At 38.1% G+C, this 24,792-nt stretch overlaps 1 protein-coding gene across 4 annotated transcripts in view; it reads left to right on the forward strand.

Annotated features, from left to right (window-relative positions):
- The first annotated feature begins 1,545 nt into the window (after positions 1–1,545).
- Positions 1,546–24,792, forward strand: part of NFIB (nuclear factor I B) — a 210,435-nt gene continuing 187,188 nt past the window's right edge. The window contains exons 1-2 of one of the 4 annotated variants that reach the window (XM_045020590.1): positions 1,546–2,346; positions 8,307–8,838. In XM_045020590.1, the coding sequence (XP_044876525.1) occupies positions 2,317–2,346; positions 8,307–8,838 (562 nt within the window). In that variant the 5' untranslated portion in view covers positions 1,546–2,316. The remainder of the gene's footprint in view (positions 2,347–8,306; positions 8,839–24,792) is intronic. The other 3 variants (XM_045020587.1, XM_045020588.1, XM_045020589.1) reach the window with 3 other exon arrangements.

Consider the following 24,792-nt stretch of genomic DNA (forward strand, 5'->3'; position numbering starts at 1 on the left):
CCTTTCCCCCTTCCTTTGGCTTGTAAATTTATGGGAATTGCAGCTGGTAGACTTGGCAAGCTCTCCTCATTAAGAGCCCTCTTTGAAAATGGGCTGTGTTTGAGCATTTCCCTAATGAGGACAGGACGGGGTTAAAAAGTGACCATTTCATGGTTGACTTGAACCTGCCTACTTTTCTTGATGTGTCGTTGTGAATAACTGACGTGAATAACTCCCACTTTGGGAAAGGAAAAGTCACTGGTCCCTTCAGGACAATTTAGACTAGAGAGGCTCTCAATAGCGAAACGCAGTGAAGGTTTAAACTTCAGGCTGCCGCAGGAGCTGGCACTGATCAGGCGCTTCGTCAGCTTCTCGTTCCCCTTTGTGTCACCAGCAGCCCCAGCAGCGCGCATGGGGTGGGTGCCCCCCCCCTCCCCCCGAGATCCGCACTGCATCACGCCGCCCTCCCTACAGGAGGAGAAATAAGTTTCATTCACTACATTCCTGGAGCAAGAAACTCGTCCTCGGGCTTCAGCTTCCTAGTAAAGCTGGTTTGGAAGATTGAAACCAGACTTTGCTACCGCGGGGCCCATCCGCCAGATTGTTTGATGCCCTTCGAGTTGCTGCTTGCACCCCACTGGGCACGCCGGGGGAGAAACGTCCCGTCCCCCCCCCCGGGGAAAGCTGGCCTGACCTCCCCCTATCGCGCAGCCTCTACGGCAGGGAGCCTGCCCCGCAGACTATCCCGGTCCCCGAGGGCGTGTGCTGCTCAGGCTGCGACGGCCAGGCGGAGGGCGGGGGGCGGGGGGCACGTGTTTGGTAAGGGGCTCCCTGGCAGGGAGGCAAGAAGCAGCCCAAAGCAGGAGTCCCCATTGCACTGTGAGCGAAAGCCCAGCAGCCCCTCGGGGCTTTAGGTGCCCAGGGCAGTAACGCTGAGAAACGCAACCCGGGAGGCAGGGCTGCAGGCTGGGCATGCAAAGAACAAGGGACCCCGGCTCCCACCACCTCGCTGGGTTGGGTTGAATGAGTGGCGATGTGGCGAAGTTTCACGCTTTTAGCTTCCCGCCCAGGCCCCCGCCTCTCCTCGCGGGGTGCGCGCCGCGGCTCCTCCTGGGCGGGTGGGCAGAGGCCAGAGGAGAGAGCCAGGCTGCGGCAGCCCCAGCCCCAGCCCCTTTCTGTCTCCCTGTGAGGGAATTTTCCACTGGGCACTTCCCAGGACAAGCAGGGGGAAGTGGGTTTATTACTGCCAGTGCTCTGAAATAGCTGCTGCCATAATCGCTGTACCAACTCCCCCTCTTCCCCCCCCAAAAAAACCTTCTTTCACCAGAAGGGAGGGGAACATTAGGCATGTTTGTAAAACGTGCTGGATTCTTCTACAGTGGTAGATGATTGATGAAGAGGAGGAGGAGGAGGGGGGTGGTGAAGATCTGGTGGAAAAAAAGGAATGTGTTTGCAGGAGGAGGAGGAGTGTAAGCGATGATTGTGTAATTAAATAATTAAAAACAATCCTCAAGTCTCATTTGGGGAAGCGAACTGGAAGGGGGTCCCCAGGGTGTAACCGGTGGATTTTCCAACTTCCAAGTTTTGCAGCAAGCGAGAGAGGGAGCAAATGGGGAGGGAGAGAGGGAGAGATTTATCGTTTTGAATTTTCAAGAGATCATTTTTATTATAGTGGGCGTTTGGAAAGCAGCCTCTTAACATTGCCCACATTAGAGAGAGAGAGAGGGAGGGAGTGGATAGGCAGAGAGAGGCACAGGCTGCTGCGAGAGAAGCCCGGAGATTGCGCGCTGCGAAGCATTTCCCAGCCTTGGGGGACTCACACTCTCACTCACTCTCTCACATACGCACATGGTCTCTTCCTTGCAAAGTTTCGCCTGCGATTACTTCGGGACTTTCCTGCTCCGCTCCGGGCTGTAACCTTGAACTTTGGTAGCGTGGTGACAGTGCAACCACCGCCGCCGCCACCAACATCTTAAAAAAGCAAACAACAAAAACCCTCCCGTCCACCTCCCCCACCCCCGAAAAAACCCTTCATCCGAAAACCAGCAGCAGCAGAAGCAGCAAAAGCGAGACTCCTGCGCCGCCGACAACAAGAGGGTTAAAAGTGTAGATTGGATTTCACCCCGGGAAATCTAGCACACGGAGTGAACTTGAATCTTTGGCTATTTAAGGAGGACTGGGGTTTGCTGTGAAGTTGTGGTGATCCAGGGCAAAATCCCGTCCTGATAGATCTCATCTTCCTTGAGTTCTCAGATGTCTAAAATGAATAGATGAAATTATTCCCTTTTGAGGCTTTTCTTAGGGGCTCTCCGGGAAGTGTGTTCTCAAAGCGAAGTCATGATGTATTCTCCCATCTGTCTCACTCAGGTACAGATGCATTTTGATTTTATATTTTATATTTTTTATTATCTATATAAAGCCACATATAATATGGTTCTCAATGAGTCATGCTAATAGTAGTAACGGCTTAAAGCATAATTATAGCTGCTTGTCAGGGTCCAAACTCCTGTTGCAAAATAGAACAGCAGAGAACAAACTGTACAAGGCCATTGTTTTGGGGGAGATTCGTTGAAAGCACCATCCCTAGATAAATACTGCTAAATTGTTGCAAAGGTAAAAAACAATATAAATTAATATAATTAAAAAGCGGGTTTGAAAAGTTCTGATTAGACTAGAGAATATTGATCTGCTGTCTTTTTTTGCTCTCCTGTTTACTCACTCAATGTCAAATATAAGGGTTGAAGAAGAAAAGTGTTATTTTTAATTTAACATTGACTGATGTAAAAGTAATACTGTTCCACGCTGAATTAATAATCTATAGTCTGCCAACAGTATGAGGTTGATTAGAGTGAGAATGACCAAAGTACAGGATATAATTTTTATTTGACTGTCTAGGGACATAACATTTTTCTTGTTTAATTTTGGTGTTTTATAATTTTATAAATTAGCATGCAACTTCAAAAGCAAAAATTATCTTTTATATAAATTGCACTTATAGTTATTGTCATCCTTTGGTGGTAACTGACTTTTTGGCCCTTATAAGAAAAACAAGCAATAATTGTCTATGCTGCATCCAAGATTATATGTTTGGAGAAATTTTGGACCAACTGTGCAATATTGTTTCAAGTAGGGGAGATATAGAGAGTAGATTCTGGAAAATCCAGGGTTTTATGAAGATATTTAAAATATGGTGAAGGAAACAGAATACGGATCTACAGTTCTTTTGAAACTATTATTTTAAACAGTAGAAAGTAACACATCAGAAGTTACCGCAGAGTATATTTATAATCATTTTAACAAGAAATACATGTATTGGTGCTAGAACATATTCCAAAGAGTAAACTAACTCTAAAGCTATGGGATAGTTTTCAGCAGTTTTTAGTAAAAGTCTGCCTTAGGAGGATGTGATGTAAACTGATTAACTGATAGCTGCTTGTGTCCACATTGGTGCAACAAATAACTAAAGAAAAGTGAGAACATAAATCTAGTGTTATATTAGTGTAAATCTAATATTAATGCAGTTATATTTGTACAGAGGACAAATAATTATGATTTCAATTATTTGACAATTAAAAACGTGATTTAAAAGGACTGAAGCATTCAGAAATTGTGAATGAAGATGAAAACAAAGATAAGGCTTATTCATTGATTGGATACAGTCCTGTAGCTTTTTGGCTGACACATTTTTTATTGTTTATATTTTGTTTGGCATCTATGTGTGATTGACTTAGATATGGATATTTTCAGCAAGTAAACGTCAACTAAACTGGAAAAGAGTATTAAGTTTTTTTGTAGTTTAAATATAAATAATTATATCATAACATATAGATTACACTATGTATTGAAGATATGCATATATGTTTACAGGTACGCACCTAGGAATTACTTCTGGTGTAATCCATGTTTAGTAGATTTACCCCACCCCCCACCCCCATCAACTGTCCTCTAAAAAAAAATTGACAAGTTAATGGGTCTTCTGTACATGAGTGTACATCTAAGACTAATACAAATAAAATAGTTTTTACATTATATTAAAGTAGTAGGGCAAATTCGCATTCCCACCTGTAATATAGCGGATAAGGTCTTTTGCTATTTCCAGGTCTTATGACTTTTTTTTATGTGTTTGGTTTACATCTTTTTTTCAAATCTATATTAAAATGTCACTATTTATATGTTTATAAAACTTAATTTATGGGATTGATGTAAGCATAAATAAGAGCATTATCGTGCACTGATGTATTAAGAACTTGTTTATAAAACATAGCACTTTCCAATCATGCTGTATCATATGACTATTTAAGTAGGCAAATTTAGTAATATACATTGGGAATACAACTGTAGCAGTTCTCATTTTCTTTATTTGTAAAAGTTTCTCTCCTCTATTTGAAATGACTGAAATTTATTTACTAATTCCTCTCCTCTTGCCTCCAATTTGAAGGTTAGGTTTACTTGCTTTGTCTTCTCTTTATTTTTTTTAAAAGTAGAATATCACTGACTCTGATATGAAGTTCTGATTAGCAGTTTGGAAAAACCTGGATACAAAGATTTTAATTTCTACTGTACTTGCTATTTGTATGATGGTCTGGACATATTTTGACTCTAATGCTGTGTGCTCATCACAAAACATTCTGTTAAAACTTGTAAGCGCAGATCAAAATAGCGCTTTACAAAAGTTGTAGTTCAGTTTGTGAGACTATCGCATTGTAGCCTCTTTTAAGAGTAGATCTAAAAGTAGGTTTGTTAAGCCAATACTTGGCAATTGGGAACGTTTCCCATCGCCAGTTCAATGGATACAAAATACCTGTATGTTAGTATACAGACATCACATACAATGTATTTCCCCCACTCTCTCCTCCTGTGTTGGAATGAATATAAACTCCAATTTATCTCTCTTGACCGAGACATGATAGGTTACAGTTACCGCATGCCTTTAAATGCTCAGGCTCTTGTGATATATTTAACACGGTTTATTTTTATATTGCTAGAAAATATTGTTTAGTTATAGGGAAAATAATAAAAATCCATGCAATGAAATTGTGAATGCAAGATTTTCTATGTGTAATTGCTAGACTTTTGCCTCATTGTCTGTATCATAGTTCTCTAATCTGAATGTAGATAGATTGATATGAAATTTAGGAAGAGGTAAGGTGAGGGGGAAGGAGAAGGGAAATACATTTCTCTTCTAAACTACTCTAAAAAAGGAACCTGGCCTATCTGTCAGCATTATATTGTGATTACAGTGTAGGTATTTGTTCATGTATTTGCAAGCTATATACATATTTCAGAATAACCTCCATGTTAGTTTAAATTGTTGGTGCATAATGGTTCACCTGAACCATTTGTTACGACACTTGAAAATCTTACCTTCATAAATCACTTTATTGCAAGAGCAGTTATGATTCACATGGGTAAGTGCCACATAAAATAATTTTTTCAATATTGCCTCTACCAATGTTAGGGAAAAAAAATCAAATTTAGTAGATGGCTTTTTAGGAGGCTGAGCAGAGAATGTGTATGATTAATAGCAAATCTCCATTTAGGATCATTTTTATGGGGCACTTCTTGTCAAGTAATGTTTCATTTGAAAGGAATCCAGATGCACAATGAATCTCTCAAAGATATTTGATAATACTGCTTTACAGCAGGACATAACTTGCTGCTTTTCTACTTTGTATTTTTCTTGAACATATATTTTATAGTTACAGTATTTGATGATATTGTAAAACAAAACCCTGGTCCTAATAAAAAAAAAAAATTTCTCTTTGTATAGAGAAAAATTAAACTATTAGAGCGTCAGATCTGAAATGTAAGTATATAAAATGACTTATGGTTTTGGATACTATTGGATGTCATTGTTAATATTCAATATAGTACCTAAAAGTAAAGTCAAACCAAAAAAGTTCATAATGTCCTTATTAACACCCCCCCCAAACTGCTCGATATACAATATTTTATGTATTTTAAACTATAAGCACTGCAGCCTACTTTAAATGTAAAGGAAATTTTAGTATTTGGGACAAAAGGACTCCCCCCACTCTAATCCCCTCCCCCCTGGAAGTTACAGGTTTCAAAATCTGTAATAAAATGAATTAGAAATGTTATATGTTAAACCTTTTTGCTACATATGTTAAAATCAAAATGCTATTAAATGACTTTCTTTAAGATAACTTTCTGAGGAGAAAAAATAAACTTTCTGTAGTAATTCTAATGAGAGGAAAAAGCATGGCATCAGAAAGTATATGGCGATAGGGAAGTCTTATCGTGGGCTGTGGTTGCTCAGTGCACTACTGCCTTCCCACACAAAGAACAGATTGTGGTTTAACTCTTTGCCTGGCCTAGTTTTGTGTGCCAGTATCGTATCTGAAATGTTCAAATCTCTGCTGGAAACTACTGAACAGTTTAATCATTGCCTTTATGTTTCACACTGTAATAAAACCATTTGCATCCTTTACTGTTCAATTTTGGTTCAGATTTTTTTTCTTGTGAAGGTAATGTTTGGCCATATGTGCAACTGTGCTCACAACTTTTTTTTTTTTTTGGAAGGAGGGGCAATTAGGGATGAAAAATCAAATCATACATGATTTTAACATTCAGAATACTCTGAAATTGCTTTTCAATTTGAAGTTTTTAATACTAAAATCTCAGTCTGAAGTCCAATAGGTCGCCAAGAAAATATTGTGAATTCTGTATAATTATAAAGCCATTAGTTATACTTTCGTCATTTTTACCTAATCGAGTTAATCATCCCACTGATTAAATATGTCATTCCATTTCTATCAGTGTAACGAAAATATTAGTTTATATGCTCTATTCTTGTGTATAATCACATGAAGAAAGCGAAGTTGTGGTATGATTGTATTCCATCATTCAATGTGATGCATAACCACTGCATAGTGCTTAAAAACAGAAACACATACAAAATAAAAAAATAGCGAGATCCCCCGCCCCAATCTCTTCCTTCAAAACCAAAACATAGTAATGTTTGGTAGTGGGTTTTGGCCATTTTAAATTAGTGGAATAATTACATTCATATTTGTTCACAGAGGTAGACAGTACTTTGGGGAAAGTCCTGTTTGGGCACGAACAAGTATGGAGGATGCTACTTAAAACAGGCAAAATGAATGAATGATATGCTTGTACATTACATTACATTTATGCTTTACCCCCTTTAATGCATTCCACACTGCAACTAGGTAGAAGATATGAACCTGCAGGTAAAGCCACATGCTAGGAAGGATATTTAAAAAATGTAAATAAATGGTGTGGATTTCACAAAAGCGGTGTTTGACCAGTGGTATACTCCTAATGTCACCCTGCCACAGCATGCAGAAACACAAAGAATGCAAAGTTTGTGCCAAGTTGCCATTTTTCATTGTACATCTCAGATTGATTTTTAAGGGGTTTAGAATAATTGCCACACTCATGTGATCAGTTAACAAATTAACTAACTCTGTGGGGCTTCAAATCCGATAGTAGAGCTTCTGGACAAACATTAATGTAATTTTGTTCTCAACTTCATAAATTTCTATTTTACTAGGTGTGTGTGTGTGTGTGTGTAGGGGGGGAATGGGAGGGAGGCATGCAGAGCTCTAAGTACAGAAGCGTCTGTTCAGGATTTTTACATGCTGTGTCTTTTGCCCACCTTCCCTTACCGTATACTGGTTTCTCTAGTTACCACCACTGGAATGGTGCTGTTTCAGTGTTGGAATGTTGGACGATTGATAAGAAAATGGATCAAGTTTAATGGCGCATGCTCTTTGTGCCACCAGCAGTCTCTTGCTGAGAGCATGCTCCAGAAGCGGGAACTGTGTGGCATTACACTGAGCATGTATATGCTTTGTGTTTCTGTGCCACAGAGAAGAGAAATGAACTGTGGCATTCGCTCCTGCGTTCTGAACATTTCTGCTCAGAATTTTTAAAATCGTATTGTGTCCTCTTTGTAAAATGGTACTGCTTGGCATTAGCCGATCAGTCAAATTTTTAAATGTTAGAAACAAAACATCTTGATCGCATCTCTTTTAAATGATGTAGTCTGTATAGCATTGTGAATGGAAGGGCATACAAAATAAAGCCTTCACGTGTTTCTTTCAGAGGATGAAATGTGGGGAAAATGTGATGCTCAGGATACTTCTGTCTCTTGTCTGACAGTTGTAGTAATTACATAAAGGGGTGTTGTGCAGAAATTGTTGTAAATGTTAAGTCTATATTTTCTTCATCTTGGTTTTCACTTCAGAATGTTCGGAAACTTATCTCTCTATTGCCTTTATTATGAGAACAAACTGACTTTGAGTTTTCTTCTTTCTCCCCCGCACCTTTTCTTTCAACAGGATGAATTTCACCCGTTCATTGAGGCACTTCTACCACATGTCCGTGCAATCGCTTATACTTGGTTCAACCTTCAGGCTCGAAAACGCAAGTACTTTAAAAAACATGAGAAGCGAATGTCAAAGGATGAGGAAAGAGCAGTCAAGGATGAGCTACTTAGTGAAAAGCCTGAAATTAAACAGAAGTGGGCATCCAGGCTCCTCGCCAAACTGCGCAAAGATATCCGCCAAGAGTACCGGGAGGATTTTGTGCTCACTGTTACTGGGAAGAAGCACCCATGCTGTGTATTGTCCAATCCTGACCAGAAGGGTAAGATTAGGAGAATCGATTGCCTGCGACAGGCTGACAAAGTCTGGCGTCTGGATCTAGTCATGGTGATCCTGTTCAAAGGCATCCCCTTGGAAAGTACGGATGGAGAGCGACTCATGAAATCCCCACATTGCACAAATCCAGCACTTTGCGTCCAGCCACATCACATAACAGTATCAGTCAAGGAGCTTGATTTGTTTTTGGCATACTACGTGCAGGAGCAAGGTAGGAAGCAGATTGTTGTGTTTCTATGTTAGTATGTCAAACACTGGTTCCAAGCAGCTTTTTTTCTTTTAAGGGAAGACTTCCAATGACACATTTTTCTGTGGTGTATATACAAAACTTGGGTATGTACACATTTATAAGTCAGCATGTATACGTATACACAGATACATGTTCACTCCAACAAACATATGTACTTGACACATGCATATGACATACATGCTGGTTTTTCTTGCAAAAGAAACAAGGAATATTTGAGTTCCTTTGACGTTCATTTTTGTCAAAAACTGACAATATGTTGGATATTTTTGCAGTTAGTACTCCAGAAAATATGAATATTTTATAGATCTGTTGCATCATTAATGACATATGCATATGTGTGTACTTGCACAGAAACATACATACAAAATATAAATATTTACATTTTCTTTTAATTAGTTGTGTTCAATGACTTGTCTTATATTGATCAATCTGTTATTGCTCTGAAGAGCAACTACAAACTTCCTCAACTGTTGCAAAAATGAAACATAAAAAAGGATTTAGCAAAGAAACCTTGACATAGCCCCAGTAAATATTGTTGTTATGTAGTCAGAATTATAGCATGCAATGTTTGCGTTTGATCATGTTTTAATAACTACTCTTTGATTGTATGAACCACTTCATATTATCGATATTAATTTTACTTTTCAAAGATGCATGATGCAGATTTGCCCAAACTTTTCCATCAAAATAATATTTTCATAGTACACTGATACACATACTTTTACTTAAGAATTGTTTAAATATGGAAAATAGTAGGTACACTTAAGAAAAAAAAAAGAGACAGTTAAACTTAGGACTAAAAGGAAACCAGCTGTTCATAATGCTCTACAGATGATTCAGAAAAAGTATTTTGCTTCTCAAAATTTATGTATATAATTCATTGATAATAGTATTCATTTGCAGGTCATCTGAATCATAAATGGATCCAAGTAGATACATGTTTTCATATTTCTGAAACCCGTGAAATGCACGCTTTCTTATAGGTCTTTTTTTTTAATTCTCTTGTAATTATACCATCCTCTAGAAGTCTTTATATTACTGATTATCCACATTAATAAAGCATTTCTTTTTTAGCTGTAAATCCAAACTGGGTAAAGTTTGAACTGCCACAGATGGTGGGCCATTTCATAACTTGGCCTGGTGGTGGGCAGAAATGGCCTGCAGAAAGGCAGATGGCAGACAGTTATCTGATGCGTTGTATATAACTAGGGGATTTAACTGAGAAATTAACTGAATGGTTTTTATTAGTAACAAAAGTAAAATGGCACCTACCTTCATTTGGCTATAGATTTTACATACTATTTATTGTATTAATTCTATAGAAGAACACATACAACAATACATTTTTAATGAACCTCTATTCTAGAATTCATATTTAATTCCCCAAATTGTGTGTTATGATCATATAATTTAAGTAAAGCAAATTAAATACAGTGAGTTTTGCTGAATTATTCATAATGAAAAAATATAATTCGGTAGTTGGTTCTGCTTGTTTTTGATAGCCTTTTTCTCTCTCTCATGAGTATACAGTGTATATACAACATTTGGTTGCTTTGCAGTGATTTGATGTGGTTGCAAAATCTGGCAAAACTGATCCAGGAAAACAAAAAGAAAAGTGTTTGTTTACTGTCTGTGGTAGCTTCAAACAAAACATCTTAATTATATGTTATAACTCTAAATTTCTTTAGTGCAAAAAGTTCAGGAAGTGACATTATGGAAATACATATTGTAAGACATAGCCTTAATACTAACACATTTTACCTGTCTGTAAAATATATCTTTCTGAAAGTCAAGACTACAGGAGGAAACAAAATGGTTCAAGCAACTCTGGAACCAAGGAAACGTAGGGTCGGTATAATCTCTTAAACTTTGTCAATTTTTAAGTTGGTGGCAAACTTTAACTTGAAATGGGGAATCAGGGTGGGTGGGGGGCGTTACTGGATGATTGGTTTGAATGAATTGACAAAATACGTTATTTTAAGAAGTGTCAAATAGACGTGAATAAGATAACCGTACGCTAACATTATATATTTCCAAAGATACCAGGAGCTACTAAGAAAATATACTGGAAGATAAAGTTGATTAACTTATTTGTATCAAGTCACCATTGGTAGACCCTTTGTTTATTGTAAACTGTGCATCTAATTTGTATCTCACTGCGTTGCAGTAAATCTCTTGTTAACATGTGGTGGCTCTCTACTTTTGAAGATGTCATGTTAAGTTAACTTTGTATTTTTTTCTTTTGTCAAGCTTTTAATCTTTCTCTTCTTTATCAAGAGTAGTTCAGTTATGGCGAATTGCAGTGTAATTGATTAAGGATGTCAGGTTTTGTAAAGATACAGCAGTTTCATTGACTTCATGCTTATCTAGCACATGACTTTTTATTTCTTTTTTGGTATATGAAAACCTACTTAATTATGTCATATACATTAAGTATAGAAATAAAAACAATTCCTGAAAGAAATATGAAAAAATAACAAGTAAGTGAAACAAAATAGAGGTTGTTTTTTTTTAAAAATGACTAGGAGAAAACATGAGGAAGAATAGTTAGAGTGCCAATGATGGTTGCCAGTGGCACCAGGATTGGCATCAGACCTTCTTTGTTTAGCCTAGGATGCCTGTGATTTGTTGGTTGGCATCCGCATTGCAGTGTGGAGTAATGTTACAATATATTGACAATTTCCAGATCTAGAAATGTCAATATCCTTTTGGTCCTTTATAAAAGGGGTTTCTACTTCTTGTATTCGATGTTGCTTTTGAAGGAAGAAATAAAGACCCAGCCTATCAAGTTTTGTCATTGACCAACTTTATCTGGTTCTCCTTTTTGCTCCTCTCTCAACGTTCAGCTCTTTTCTCCCCCGTCTCTTATTAGCATCCTCTTCTGTTGCAGAATGTAAAAAAAATTAGAAGGGGTTTGACACGGGTTTCAATATTGCTGCTTTTAGTGGTTTTGGGGAAAAAACTAAAGTTTACATTATGCTCTATACCTAGGTCATTAAAATGCTTAGCATAAAAATAATTCTTTTAAAAAACATATTTCTCTGGTGTTCTGACTGTTTGATATATCAATTTTTTCTGATTTAAAAAATAAATAAATTAGTAAATGCCCTGATTACCATTTCTGTTGACAAAACTAGATTTTTTTTGTTATCCGATAGACAGCATGTATCGTTTGGTATGAACTACATCTCAGTCCATAAAATCATTTGGTGGTATTTGATTCAATCAGTGCAGCGCTTATGCTGTGTTTCGTTGCTACAAGAACCGCCATTTTGTTTGTCAAGTGCCAGGAGGAGGAGGGGGAAGGCAGACAATGTGCTTGATGCCAATAATGGTTGCCAGTGGCACCGAGGTTGGCATCAGACCCTCTTTGTCTAGTTGCTGAATGCCTTTGATTCGTTGGTTGGCATCCGCATTGCAGTGGGCACATTGGAAAGTTTTTGACAATCACTGAATGAAAGCTGCTGTACTTGTTTGCTGCAGTAGAACCTCAGATAATATAAATCCTTTCCTCTTGTAGATGTTTTACTTAATCCTACAACAGATGATTTTAAAATTTGCATTGCTGTTTTTCTAAATCATAAAATATCTACAGTGATGTTTCTCATCTGTAGAATTCTTAATCCTCATGTTGTCTTTGTTAATTTTTTTAACATAAATAAAATACAACCTTTATATGCCATTGTATACTGAATGAAGCACAGTGCACCTTGAGAAATGTTTTGGAAGTCTAAAAGACTAAAATAATAGTAGATGCATTAAGCATTTTGAAGTGGTTTTTTATGTGCCTGTTCCTATCACAGTGTATTTCTCACAAAAGTTATATTACCTTATGCTTACACTCTTCTCTTTCTCATGATGTAAGAGTGATATAATTGGAGAGCTTTAACCCCAGGTACTAATCTAAATCAGGAGTTCAGGGAAGGCGCTTTAAACTTAATAATTAAGTATGAGTGCAGCAAAAAGATACAGTCCCTCTTAGTCTGATATAGTTCAGACACTCCTAAATTTCTAAGTTCTTAAAACATCAAGATGTTAGAATTTCAGCTGCACAATTCTGTTACCAGGAAATCAACAAAAAGGCTAAATAATTTCTGTTGAAGTTTCCTAGATAGTTAGCATTAATACTGCTTTCTGGTTAACCACCATTATCTCTTTAATTAATAAGAAGGATTAGCAGTTCTACCCAAAGGGCTGCACAGAAGGAAGTCTGGCCTATGTGAGTCCCTGAATCGCCAGACTGTGTCCTGTCTGTTTGGGGGAAAGGGGGGGGGGAGGGGAGAGAGAGAAAGAGGGAAGGGAGGGTGTAGACTGAGCTTTCTCAAGAGTGGGTAGGGGAGAGCTGTGTGTGTGGAAAAATTCATCTATTGCACTACTAGGAAGTTTACAGATCTCAAGAGATAGCAACTGTTGTGTGCTGGCACTTTGTACAAACCACATGACTTCAACAGTGTGCAGTTTAAACTAACTCAGGCTTACTGATTTTTGGACTGTACTTCGTCCTATTATTATGTATTTTCAGATAATCTGAACAGAACGCAGAAGTCCATGTGTCTCAACTGCATTGATTTGAAACAGTATTCAGCCTTTTTAACATTGACAATTATGGTTAATTTTTTTTTGAATGGTCACATCACTCTTTTCATGTGGAATATCATAGTAATCCATATGCATTGTTTTCCTGTGAAAAGTGTAACTTCATTTAATAAGAAATTTTAATAATTAAAAAAAAGACACTTCTGAGTTATGAGTTAACTAGTGAAATACTAGTGGTGTAATAGTTCAATCTCTTTATTAAGGTTTGTTTTTTAGGTAACTGACATCTTTGAACTAATATACTTTGTTTATATTTTTATTAATATTACTAAAACTTTAGATCATAGTTAGGAATATCAAAGTGGTAATTTTTAAATATTTAAAAAGTGCATGAAATTATTTACGATGATTAGTTCAGTTTAGGAATAAAGTTTAAAGATATTTTATTCAGTTTAAAACTACATGCAACAATATATTGCTGCATAATCTGTTTTATGTATGGTTCATTTAATGCTGGTGATATGCAGGTGCTCAAAGTGCTACATCATCCTCATATACTTAGGACCAGAGTTTGCGCTTCTTGTGCACTTTGATGCCTGTGTGTTCAATGAATGCAAAAATGGGCCTATAAGGATCAGTTCATTGAATTACTACTTGTCCCAACTCCCATTTCCTCACAGGATTGGCCCATTATTGAAAATTTAATATGGGAACATAAAATTAAGTATTATAACCATTTTACAGAAGGGTACACCAAGGCACAGTTGTTAAATGACTTACTAAATTCATACAGTAAATCAGTGGTTGAACTGGGAACTCCACCAAATAGTTCCAACTAACATCTTCCTAACCACTAAATTATATGGGTTAATCCTTGTCATGGCATGGAACTTCAGTCATGACATACAGCTTCACAAGGCAGTTCCAGGTTTAACTATCAGAGCCCAGGTGCTAATATGAAAACTTGGCATCTAGGTTCTCATATGGCAAACTGAACCCTTGTGTTAGTAACAATCTCATTTTTGGAACAACGCCAATATGGAGCAGAAGAACAAGTTTCATATTTTATCAATTCTGATTTTAAAATTGTAGTTTATCTTTAGCTGGCAGATTGTTATATTATATTAAACATCAGTTTGTTTTGATCAATTCCAGTTTAACTGGAATTATGAAGAAAATATAATATTTAAACTGAAAAAATGCTACATGCTTCTTTTGGCATGAGAATACACACGGTACCTCATCTGTGCTGAAAAGAACAGACATGGCATGCATTCATTGTTAAATGATCATGGTTAATTAGATGTGAACATGGATGTGGTAATGTTTTCCAAATGGTTCTTGCAAATATTTTATGCATGAAGATATAAGGAATTAAAATATTTGAAAAGACTGCATGCTATTCTTGATTTTTTTGGTCTCTGTGTGTCTACTGACATTTTGGAATGCAGAACTAAAATCCAAAATGGATGGTAATTTTTTTGTTAATTTCCCATCAAAGTGGGACTCTTAACGGTAGTATAGGGTTGGTCAGAGAGAAGGAGGAACTTTTAAATATTTAATGATAATGTTCCTGGCATGTATGGAAGAGATGTATTTCAAGAAGGCTTCTGTTCCTCTTGGTCTCAGTAGTGAAATCATCACAGGATTAAGCAACATAGTTCCTATTTAAGTCAAGGGGAGTTTTGTGGTTAAATCCTGTGGCACTGTTTGAAAGTTTAGGGCATAATCTTTAATTTCTGATATCATAGTAGTTTCCATGGCAACAGGACATAAAGTCAACACTGGATTATTGCCTTATTGTAGAGTCAAACAGAAAATACTCAGAGTTGTGAACAAAAACGTCTTTTTTTAAAAACGTAAATAACTTTATTAATTTGTAAGGGAAATGGTTAAAATAAGAGACAAAGACAATTTTTTTTAAACATTCTCATTTTCCTAAATGTTGAAGATGTCTGTAGTTACAGTGAAGGCTTAGTTAAAGGTGAGCTAAACACTAATACCATCACACTTCATATTTTGAAGTCTATTACAACAGAAGTGTTGTCAGTTAACATACTTTAAAGGTGCATACATTGTTTGTGCTAAAGGAGGGTGACTGAGCAACCCACCTGGTTTTTCCAGACTAAGATGTCCAACTTTCTTTTCCTCCTGGCCCCGCTCTGTGGTGGAGGAGTAACTCTGGAAATCTCAAGGACTAGTGGTTACGCTATCGGAAGCTCTGGTTATTATAGCAGCATACCACAATGCCAAGCATAACAATTCAAGAGGCTTTCTAAAGACTACACTCCCTTCTCAGTGGCAAGGTGGTATGTTGCTTTACAGTAATCATTTGGGTTGATGAACTTAAAATACCCTGTCAAGTTCTACTGCTAATTTAACGGAATAGGTTTAATACTTACATTTTGGGATAGAGAAGAAATCACTTAACTCTGGAGATACTTTTCAGATGCTAAGTGAAGAAAAAGGAAAAAAAGCCTGTCTAATTAGCCAAGGTTTGTTTGACAGTAACAAGATGCCACTCTTTATATGGAGGTTTCATGGTTTTACTTTTTTAATACCAGTAGAACTTATAGAAACAGTTGCTAATAAACGTAAATAGAGGCAATGCTATCAAACCTGACTTGATTTTTTTGTCCCAATTGAAGTAGGAATAACACTCCAAAATGTGTTCCTTAGTTTTTGTGTTAGAAACGTTTTTAAATCAGCACTTTTTTACATGAGCATTAGAACATTTTCTCTTAACTTCTTGTGTGTTCCATTCCTTCCACCCAAATCACTTAAAATATCAGGTACACACCGAATCACTTTAACTTTAGGCCACCCATAACTACTGAGGGCTGTAGATAGCATTCCTGTAAGAATGTAGCTAAAGGCAGCTCAACCACTAAAGCTTCCTTTAGTCCTGAGTTGCCTTAAGCGTTTTTATTGTAAAGGTGCCTTTAAAACTAAAGCATAAGGGCATCTTTGTAGCTCTCAGTGTCCTTTGCTATATAAGGATACCTTTACTGAAGGTGCTTGTACAACTCTAAGGGCCTTTTAACTATTTTCACCCTTCAAAACAATGAACAAGGAAATTAAATACAAAAACGAACTGTAATGCAGTACTACTGTTGAAAAATCAAGCACACAAGTTAGGAAATTCAAAAAATTAAGATTTCTAATACACTGTTAACTCAAACATACCGTACGTATATAGTATTTTCCATATTATTTGCTCCAGTGTAGAATTTTTTAATTTTAATTTCTGAATTTCTTAATTGTGCACATGACTCTTCAACCGTAATGCAGTATTAACAGTTGTACCCCTCATTCTCACATGGGATGAATTTAAATAAATGAGAGAGAAGTATCAGCTTTTTATGCTGAACACAGTATGTGTGGTTTATTTTTTAGTCAGACATTTCTCAGTATGCTCCCAAAACTGCTTCTGTAATAAAATACACTTATTGGAACATTAACTATTCTGATTTATGTTTTTCTTTAAAATAGAACCGACTAAAATATGCATACTATCTAATATAGAAGTTTCAAATGCTGTAATTTAAAAGTTTTATAAATATTCATAGACAAAATATATTTGAAATTAAAAAGAAATCTTGATTTTTGCAAACCACATTGGTCAAAAATAACATGATTTTCAGCTTGATTTCTGGGTCAGATTAGTTCATAGCAAGTTGTAAAGAAACTTGTATTCAAATCTATAAATGCATCCTATGTAGCTAAGCAACAGTATTTATAGTAGAGCCACTTCGCCACTTCATGTATGTGTATAACTCTCCACTAATGCCAGTGAAAAAGTTGCAGAGGTATTGAAGGGACAATTATGCTCCAGTGTCTCTGATTTAAAAGTGTGAAAATGTCTTCTAGTCAGGACAACATGTATTTTATTATTCTGACATCTGCAGTTTCTGGATGGATTACCTTAAATTTGTTATGCCATGTTAAAAGCCTTGTTTTACGAGGCCAGCCTCAGCTCCTGGCCTTAGTGTCAGGAACCCTGCTACGTGATGCAACATGTCTTGTTAGGTTTAATTGACCAAAGCTGATTTGTTAAAACAAGTCATTTGTGCTGTAACTTATGCCCAGGCCAAGTTGCTACCTGAATCTCTTGACCTTGACTTGTCTGGGTCATGAAGTGGCTTCGAACTGCTTGACCTTTCCATTGTTTAACAGTGCCACTGTTTCCTCTGATTCTTTTGTGGTAGCAGCTGACAAGAAGACTTCAGCCCTGACTTTACACCCCAGTGGATTTCAAGGCATCCCTCTGGAGTTGCTGTGTCTTCTGTTTGATATGGTCTGGCTGTAATAGTCGTCTTTTGTCTGCTGACAGTGATGGGGACAAATTGGCAGCCCTCCTTGGTGGAAGAGGTGGCAGAGGGATTACTAGTTAGAGGGACACTGCATTCTGTTTTGCTGTATAAAAAAATTCCATTTCTTTTAGCGAGTGTAGGATCATTATCTCTTCCAAGAGAAAATGCCACAATTCTGCATCAGTCAGATGCTCTTAGTTCATTTTTTGAATTTTATATCCACCTTAATGTGTCTATCAAAAACACTCTTTGAATGTAATATGCTGGAAAGGGGGCTTGGCTTTGATAGTACTTTAGGATGAAAATGTCAAACATGGACTTTCATTGTAGCGTGTAGCGTTGTTGTAGCTGTGTTGGTCTCAGGGTATTAGAGAGACAAGGTGAGTGAGGTAATACCTTTTATTGGACCAAATTCTGTTGGTGAGAGAACACTGCAAGCTCAAAAATGTGTCTCTCTCACCAACAGAAATTGGTTCAATAAAAGATATTGCCTCACCCACCTTGTCTCTTAAACATGGACTTGTTACTTCATAGGTGCTGGAACTAGGGGTGCTGACACACCCCCCTGGCTTGAAGTGGTTTCCATCCTGGGGTTTACAATTTGTTTCAATAGCTCTCAGCACCCCCATTATACATTGTTCCAGCACTCCTGTGTTACTTCCATTTATTAAAGAATTGCTTAAGGTTAAAGGGACAGTTCATATTAGTGTCACAAATGGCTAAGTAACTGATTTCAGAATTATTGTAAAACTTCCTTTTTAGCTAGCTTGTGTCCAGGGATAGCTGTGGTCTCTGTAGAAAAAGACTTTTTGCCCACTAAGTTAATGTAATACCTAAATTTATTAAGAGAAAGGAGGGAAGAAGAGAGAGTGTTTTACTTCTCTCTCTAAAATTCTTGCCTTTGATGGTACAATGCTTGCACTTTTTAAATGTCCGTGAATTACCCTTAGTTTGACGAACAATCAATGGTGCAATATCCCGACAGTCTCCATAGTATATATGTTGCTGTTTCTAATCTCAGATTCTTCATGTGTATGTGTGCTTCCCACAATCACTGTTCAGCTAGCAGAGTAGCTGATATTTTGAGATGGGCATGACATCTATTAATCTGTCTCAAACCCTGGGACGTACAGGAAGATGTCCCTATTGTAATAATTGAATAGGTAGATCTGTGTAAAAATTAATGACATAGTATGGTCTAACTGGTTTTCAGAAATCACAAGGAAATGGTTATTGGGCCTACCAGTAATATTGCTGTGATAAAACAGCACTAAATTGTAATCTAGCACTATTCAAATAGTTAGTAGGTTATTAATTTAAGGTCTTATCCTGAAAGTTTACTCACATGAGTAGGCTTATTGAAGCAAATTAACTTCACATAAAATATTTTTTTCTTTTATAAAATATCACTAATTTGATTTTGCAACACATGATCATACATTTTTTTTAAATCCATCTGTGTTTTATAAAAAGCAAAAATAGTTTATTAAATCTGTGTGTATGTATACATAAAATAGTAGTTTGATGTAATTATAAATGGCCAAACAGATCTTTTAAATTTGATTTTGGGGTAAGACGTTTTCAATCTAGAAAGATTTTTTTTAATGGCCAACCTATAAGCCCCTTGAAAATATGCTCACCGCAGCTGCATGCAGTGGGTCCTTTGGCTGGCTGGCTGGAAGAAATGGCGTTGTTTCCACATAGGGGCTCCTGCTGCAATTGGCACCAGAGAAGGATGAAAGTTTACCAGAATGGAGCAGGAAGGAACAGAAAGTGGCTGGACTAAGTAGGGGTGGGTGGTCAGGGCACTGCCCTTCCAGGTGATTGGAGGGAGGGATTTATACCTTTGGCAGTTCCAGAGAAGCCCTCCACCTTACGACCCCTGGAATGCACTGTAGGCATTTATGCTAGTCGCCTTTGTCCTTGGGGGCTGGGAAAGATCCCTCACTGACAGATTGGCTGAGATAGGGTGGGTTTTTTTGTTTGTTTGTTTTCCCCAGTGTGGATCAGAAACCCAGTGGGGTGGGCAGGAAAGTTAGGTTAAAATGTTACAATTACGTAACTAAAAACATGTGGCAGTGTCCAGCATAGGCATTTATTACAGAAGGGTTATGGTTACTGAATAAAATGGACTGGAATGGGATTTAGGAGACAGCATCCCTTAAGGAAGCTAGGGCAGGGGGCCTCTTACACCTGGCTCATTGGGGAGCTAACCCCCCTCCTTTTATAGTTCCCTTAACACTCAAACTAGGGTAGGGCAGCAGGATCCCAGCAATGGGCTGGCTGGGGCCACACTGGAAAGTGGGAGGGCTGATGGCAACCCTCCCAAGAAGGGGGAAACCATTAAGAAAATAACAATAACCTGCATTGTACAGCTTATTACTGGGTATTCTCAGATATCTGAAGTGAATAAAGTTGCAGCCTAATTAAACGACTTCCATCGCCTCCTGTCTTTCTTCCAGCGTGGCTGTACAAAGAAGGGTGTATCTAGTGACACAGACTAGACTGTACTTCCTTAAATGGTGTCATTGTCAGGGGCCCAGCACGCCAAGCGCGTGCTTGGGGCGGCACGCCGCGGGGGGGGGGGGTGCTCTGCCGGTCGCCGGGAGGGCGGCAGGCGGCTCCGGTGGACCTCCCGCAGGCGTGCCTGCGGAGGGTCTGCTGGTCCCGCGGCTTCGGTGGAGCATCCACCGGAGCTGCGGGACCAGCGGACCCTCCACAGGCACGTCTGTAGGAGGTCCACCAGAGCCGCGGGACCGGCGACCGGCAGAGTGCCCCCCGCGGCGTGCCGCCGCGCTTGGGGCGGCAAAATCGCTAGAGCCACCCCTGGTCACTGTGATGATAATCTGAAGTATGGGTCAGTGGTTAGGGTGGTAGCCTGGGACTCTGGAAACCTCGGTTCCATTCCTTACTTTCCTGTTGATTTTCTGTGTGACCTTGGGGAAGCTACATAAGTGTCTCTGTGACTCAGTTCCCTGTCTGTAAAAGTGGGGTGATAGTACAGGGGTGTTGTGAGGATAAATACATTAAAACATCATTGAAGTAGTTGGATGCTTTGGTATTGGGGGCCATGTAAGTAGATAGATACGAACTAAAAAGTTTACAACTCTTACTTTTTTTTTCACTGTGAGCCAAATCCTCATGCCAGTGCCCAGCCCAAAGAAGGGTTCTATGTTGTGTAGCAGGTTACCATCTCCAGCACCTCCAGCTGGGGGGAGGGATAGCTCAGTGGTTTGAGCATTGGCCTGCTAAACCCAGGGTTATGAGTTCAGCCCTTGAGGGGGCCACTTAGGGATCTGGGGCAAAATCAGTTCTTGGTCCTGCTAGTGAAGGCAGCAGGCTGGGCTCAATGACCTTTCAGGGTCCCTTCCAGTTCTGAGATAGGTACCTCAATTGTCTCAGGCCCTATGGGTGAAATTTGCCTCAGTGTGGAAGGCCAGCACAAAGCAATCAATGTCCTGAGGTGGTACTGTGCAGTAAGGCAGGTAGTAGGAAAGCAGCTGTAGGAAGGAGGGGTGTCTGTATGCTGCAGAGGGCTCATCAGAGGTCAGGCTGCTTACCATATCCAGTATATGGGAGTCTTGTAGGAGCCATTGGCTGGAATGGCTTTTGTGGATGGGGCCTTGTGGCCTGTCCATAAGTTGCGGGTGTGTATGAATTTCATCACCCTTCAATACTTCTGGAGGTCCACACATATAGCCTCATTACTCACACTTTGTGGGAAAAGCACCATACATGTAAACATGCTTAATCATAAAAAGAATACTCAGAGATGAAAGAAACTGATGACAGCAGTTAAAATTTATGTTGACATACTTGAATGGACACTGTGAGTACAACTTAAAACAACTTCTTGATGATTTGGATAGATCTTGTTTGTAAGGCAGGTGATGGTGGTTCGTTCTTCAGGTTTATTTGGTATTGGAAGTGATTTAGTATATTTTATTTTTTTTCCCTTTCAATTTCTTTTAAACGGCCATCATTTATTCTGAAGTCTGCACTGGTTAAACTGAAGCCATCCAAAACATTTAATTAGTAACTTGAGCTATTTTGAATTCATTGTGCCATTCACCTTTTCCTCCTTAAATCACGGTCTCCCGTATTCCTTCCCCCACGACAATATTTTAGGCTTGCTAATAACCTCGCTGTAAGATTGTCAAGATTAACATGCCTATTCCTAAGAATGTAACTTGATTTTAATTTATGCTTGCACAACAAAAAAGTAAAAGGGGAGGAGGGGGAATAAAGTTTGCCAACTTCTTCCCCTCAAAGTAGGATTTAAGCATGAATATACTGTTCCATTCAGTTTGCTGCTAACAAAGAGTTAACATTAAAAGGTATTCTATTGTTTGTCTGTTAGTTAAAGAATAACCAGCTGTGCAGAAAGTAGAATTGGAAAATTGATTAGGCTGTCTAGATTCAGACACATAATTTAAAGCAATCTATATCATGTTTTTTTCCCCCCACATATGGCTTCAGAGGTGAGTTCACTGTGTCTAGTGTAGTGATCTATAAGGGTTTATGTTCTGCAAATTGTAGACTTTATTGATTTTATTACATTTTGGAGAAATTTTGAAGAGGTTAAGAATATAAATTCACTATTGGAATTGGCTTAATTGTAGTTGAAATCTTCAAAAAAGGATGCAGAGACTACATTTTACTTAGGTCAAAAGGGATTGTTTCCCCTCTTTTATGGTAACTAAAAATGTTGGTGTCTAAATGTGTATTTTAAAATAGTCACATAATTTTACATTGGCATATGAGTGTGTGTGCACACACATGTTGCAGTGCTATAATTCTTTTAAGGTCCTCCATGGTTCCTTGTACATTCTTTTAACTCTGTTGGTGTTTATAACCTGAATATTCTGTGGCATGATTTATAGTTATCATGTAATGATTTCTGTTCTATTTACAGACTCCAAATAAAGGAAAAGCTGCTTATAGTAATATGAGGATCACTGGTCTTTCAGTAATTAAATAGACTTGTTATACTGCATTAATCCTTTTTGGAACATTTGGAATGACTTCTTAGCACTAACAAGCACAGCATTAGGGTCCACAATTAATCTGCTGTTTGTCCTCCAACATTTGTGTAATATAAAACATGTGCACTGAAAAGCATATTCCAGTGTTAAGATCAGGATCACTGTAGGGACAAATATTAAATTGTCCTAGTGGCTTGTCCGGTTCTGTGAACCAGAAGTAGAATGGAAAGGGTGGTTAGGATAACATGGTTAAACCTTGTGTTTACAAACCATGAATTTAAGCCACCAGTATGGAATGTGTAATGGAGTGCTTGGGCTGAGTCCCTACCTTGTCTTTGAACAGAGGCGTGAATGCTGACTTAGTGTTCAAACCCCTTCCTGGAGGTTGGCTTTATTGGTAACTCAGAAACAGTAAACCAAGATAAACATCAACCTAAACTTCCTCCCTGAGCTTGGCTGTTCTAGAGTTGCCCTCCTGGACTGTCACTCTGGTAGCTCCCTGGTTCCCTTTGGCACCAAAAGACTCACTTTATATCCTGATTGGAGCTAACTGCCCCGCCCTCCCCACAACCCATAAGATTCAGCTGTAATTATCCTGAATCTCAGTGCAGAGTTTTAGCTCCTAAGCCGAAGCTGACTCAGTAGAAGAGCCCTGCATTTCTACATCATATACAGCCTTAAAGTATGTTGTCCCGTTGCAATATGACAAAAGTGTTATTTAGCTAAATATAACCTAGCAAGGTTTGACCTTGTCAAAATTTAATTTATATTAATAGAAATCTTTATGCTTGCTGAAAAGTCAGGTAATAGGATGAACATTAATGTACAATTCTGGGATCTGTTGATGGATCTACTGAGAAGTCTATACACAGATCTTTTGTTAAAGTCCATAAAAAGTATGTTCTCACTTCCATATGCATGTGTCACTCCCCATAGCATAAAAATTAGACTATACCCTTAATAATTCATTTTAGGTCCTATCATGGCTTTGCACTTGTTTTGGGCTATAGAAATACCGTGCTATTTGAGTAGTTTGAAACTGGTTTAGATCATGTGTTTGGGACCAACTAGTAAGAAACTCTATGAGGCAACCATATTAGATTATGCAAATGAGACTACTGGCTAGTAATAGTTACAAGTAATATTTTGGAAAACACTGATTAGTGACGGCTTTATTACAGCAAATGTATGTATGGAGTCCCCAGCTTTCATTCTAATCCACTGAAAACAGATGTCAAAGTATCCCAAGCAGAATTTAATGTTTAATTTACATATTGCCTAGAAACTACAAACAAATCTTTTAAAATTCTGTTATTTAATCCTGTTAGTGTGTCTGGAAAATGCACCCTTTATAGTACAAATATTGTACATGTATGCATTAATATATATAGTGCATGTGTGTTTGTATAAATTTGCTGACTCTTTATATTTGAAACTACACAGTATACCTTGCAGTGCAAGGGGTTTGAGCCTCTTGCCAGTCATTATGTATTTTATTGAAGTGAAGCTTGACTCTAGACAATTCTGATAACTTATTGTTTTCCAGTCTCCATCAGTTACTGTGGTAACCAAAAGTTACAATATATTACATTTATTCCAATGCTGGGTTTCCTTGAAGGCATGGGGGTCGGTGGGGATACACTCATCCTGTGTTATTTCCTTTAATAAAAGACAAATTCAGTGAAACTTTGAAAAAAACATTATTTTTCCTCCTCAATTTATTAATGGTAATGGATAGTACATATTATAAATATCCTAAATTTAGATCGGCCCAGAGTCCTGTTGGAAGCTCTTTGACTCAGATAATCTATTATAACAGTAACACAAAAGTCTGATGAGGTTTCTTGGTGTCCTGGATTCCAGGAGTGTTGCAGAGGGAAATCTATCCCTATTTGGTATCATTGCCTTTTGTGGTCTATTCAGGAGCTGTTCTGGTGCATGAAGAACCGAAGCAACAAAACTGGAAGACGGTCTATGTCTAAAGTATTTCTGACTCTGTAGACATAATCCTGCAAACTCTTAGTCACTTAATAAATCCCATTGGTTTCAGTGGAGCTACTCACATGAAGAGGGGGTTTACA

Source organism: Mauremys mutica, chromosome 6, assembly GCF_020497125.1.
Source record: "Mauremys mutica isolate MM-2020 ecotype Southern chromosome 6, ASM2049712v1, whole genome shotgun sequence".
In the NCBI taxonomy this organism is placed as follows: Eukaryota; Metazoa; Chordata; order Testudines; family Geoemydidae; genus Mauremys; species Mauremys mutica.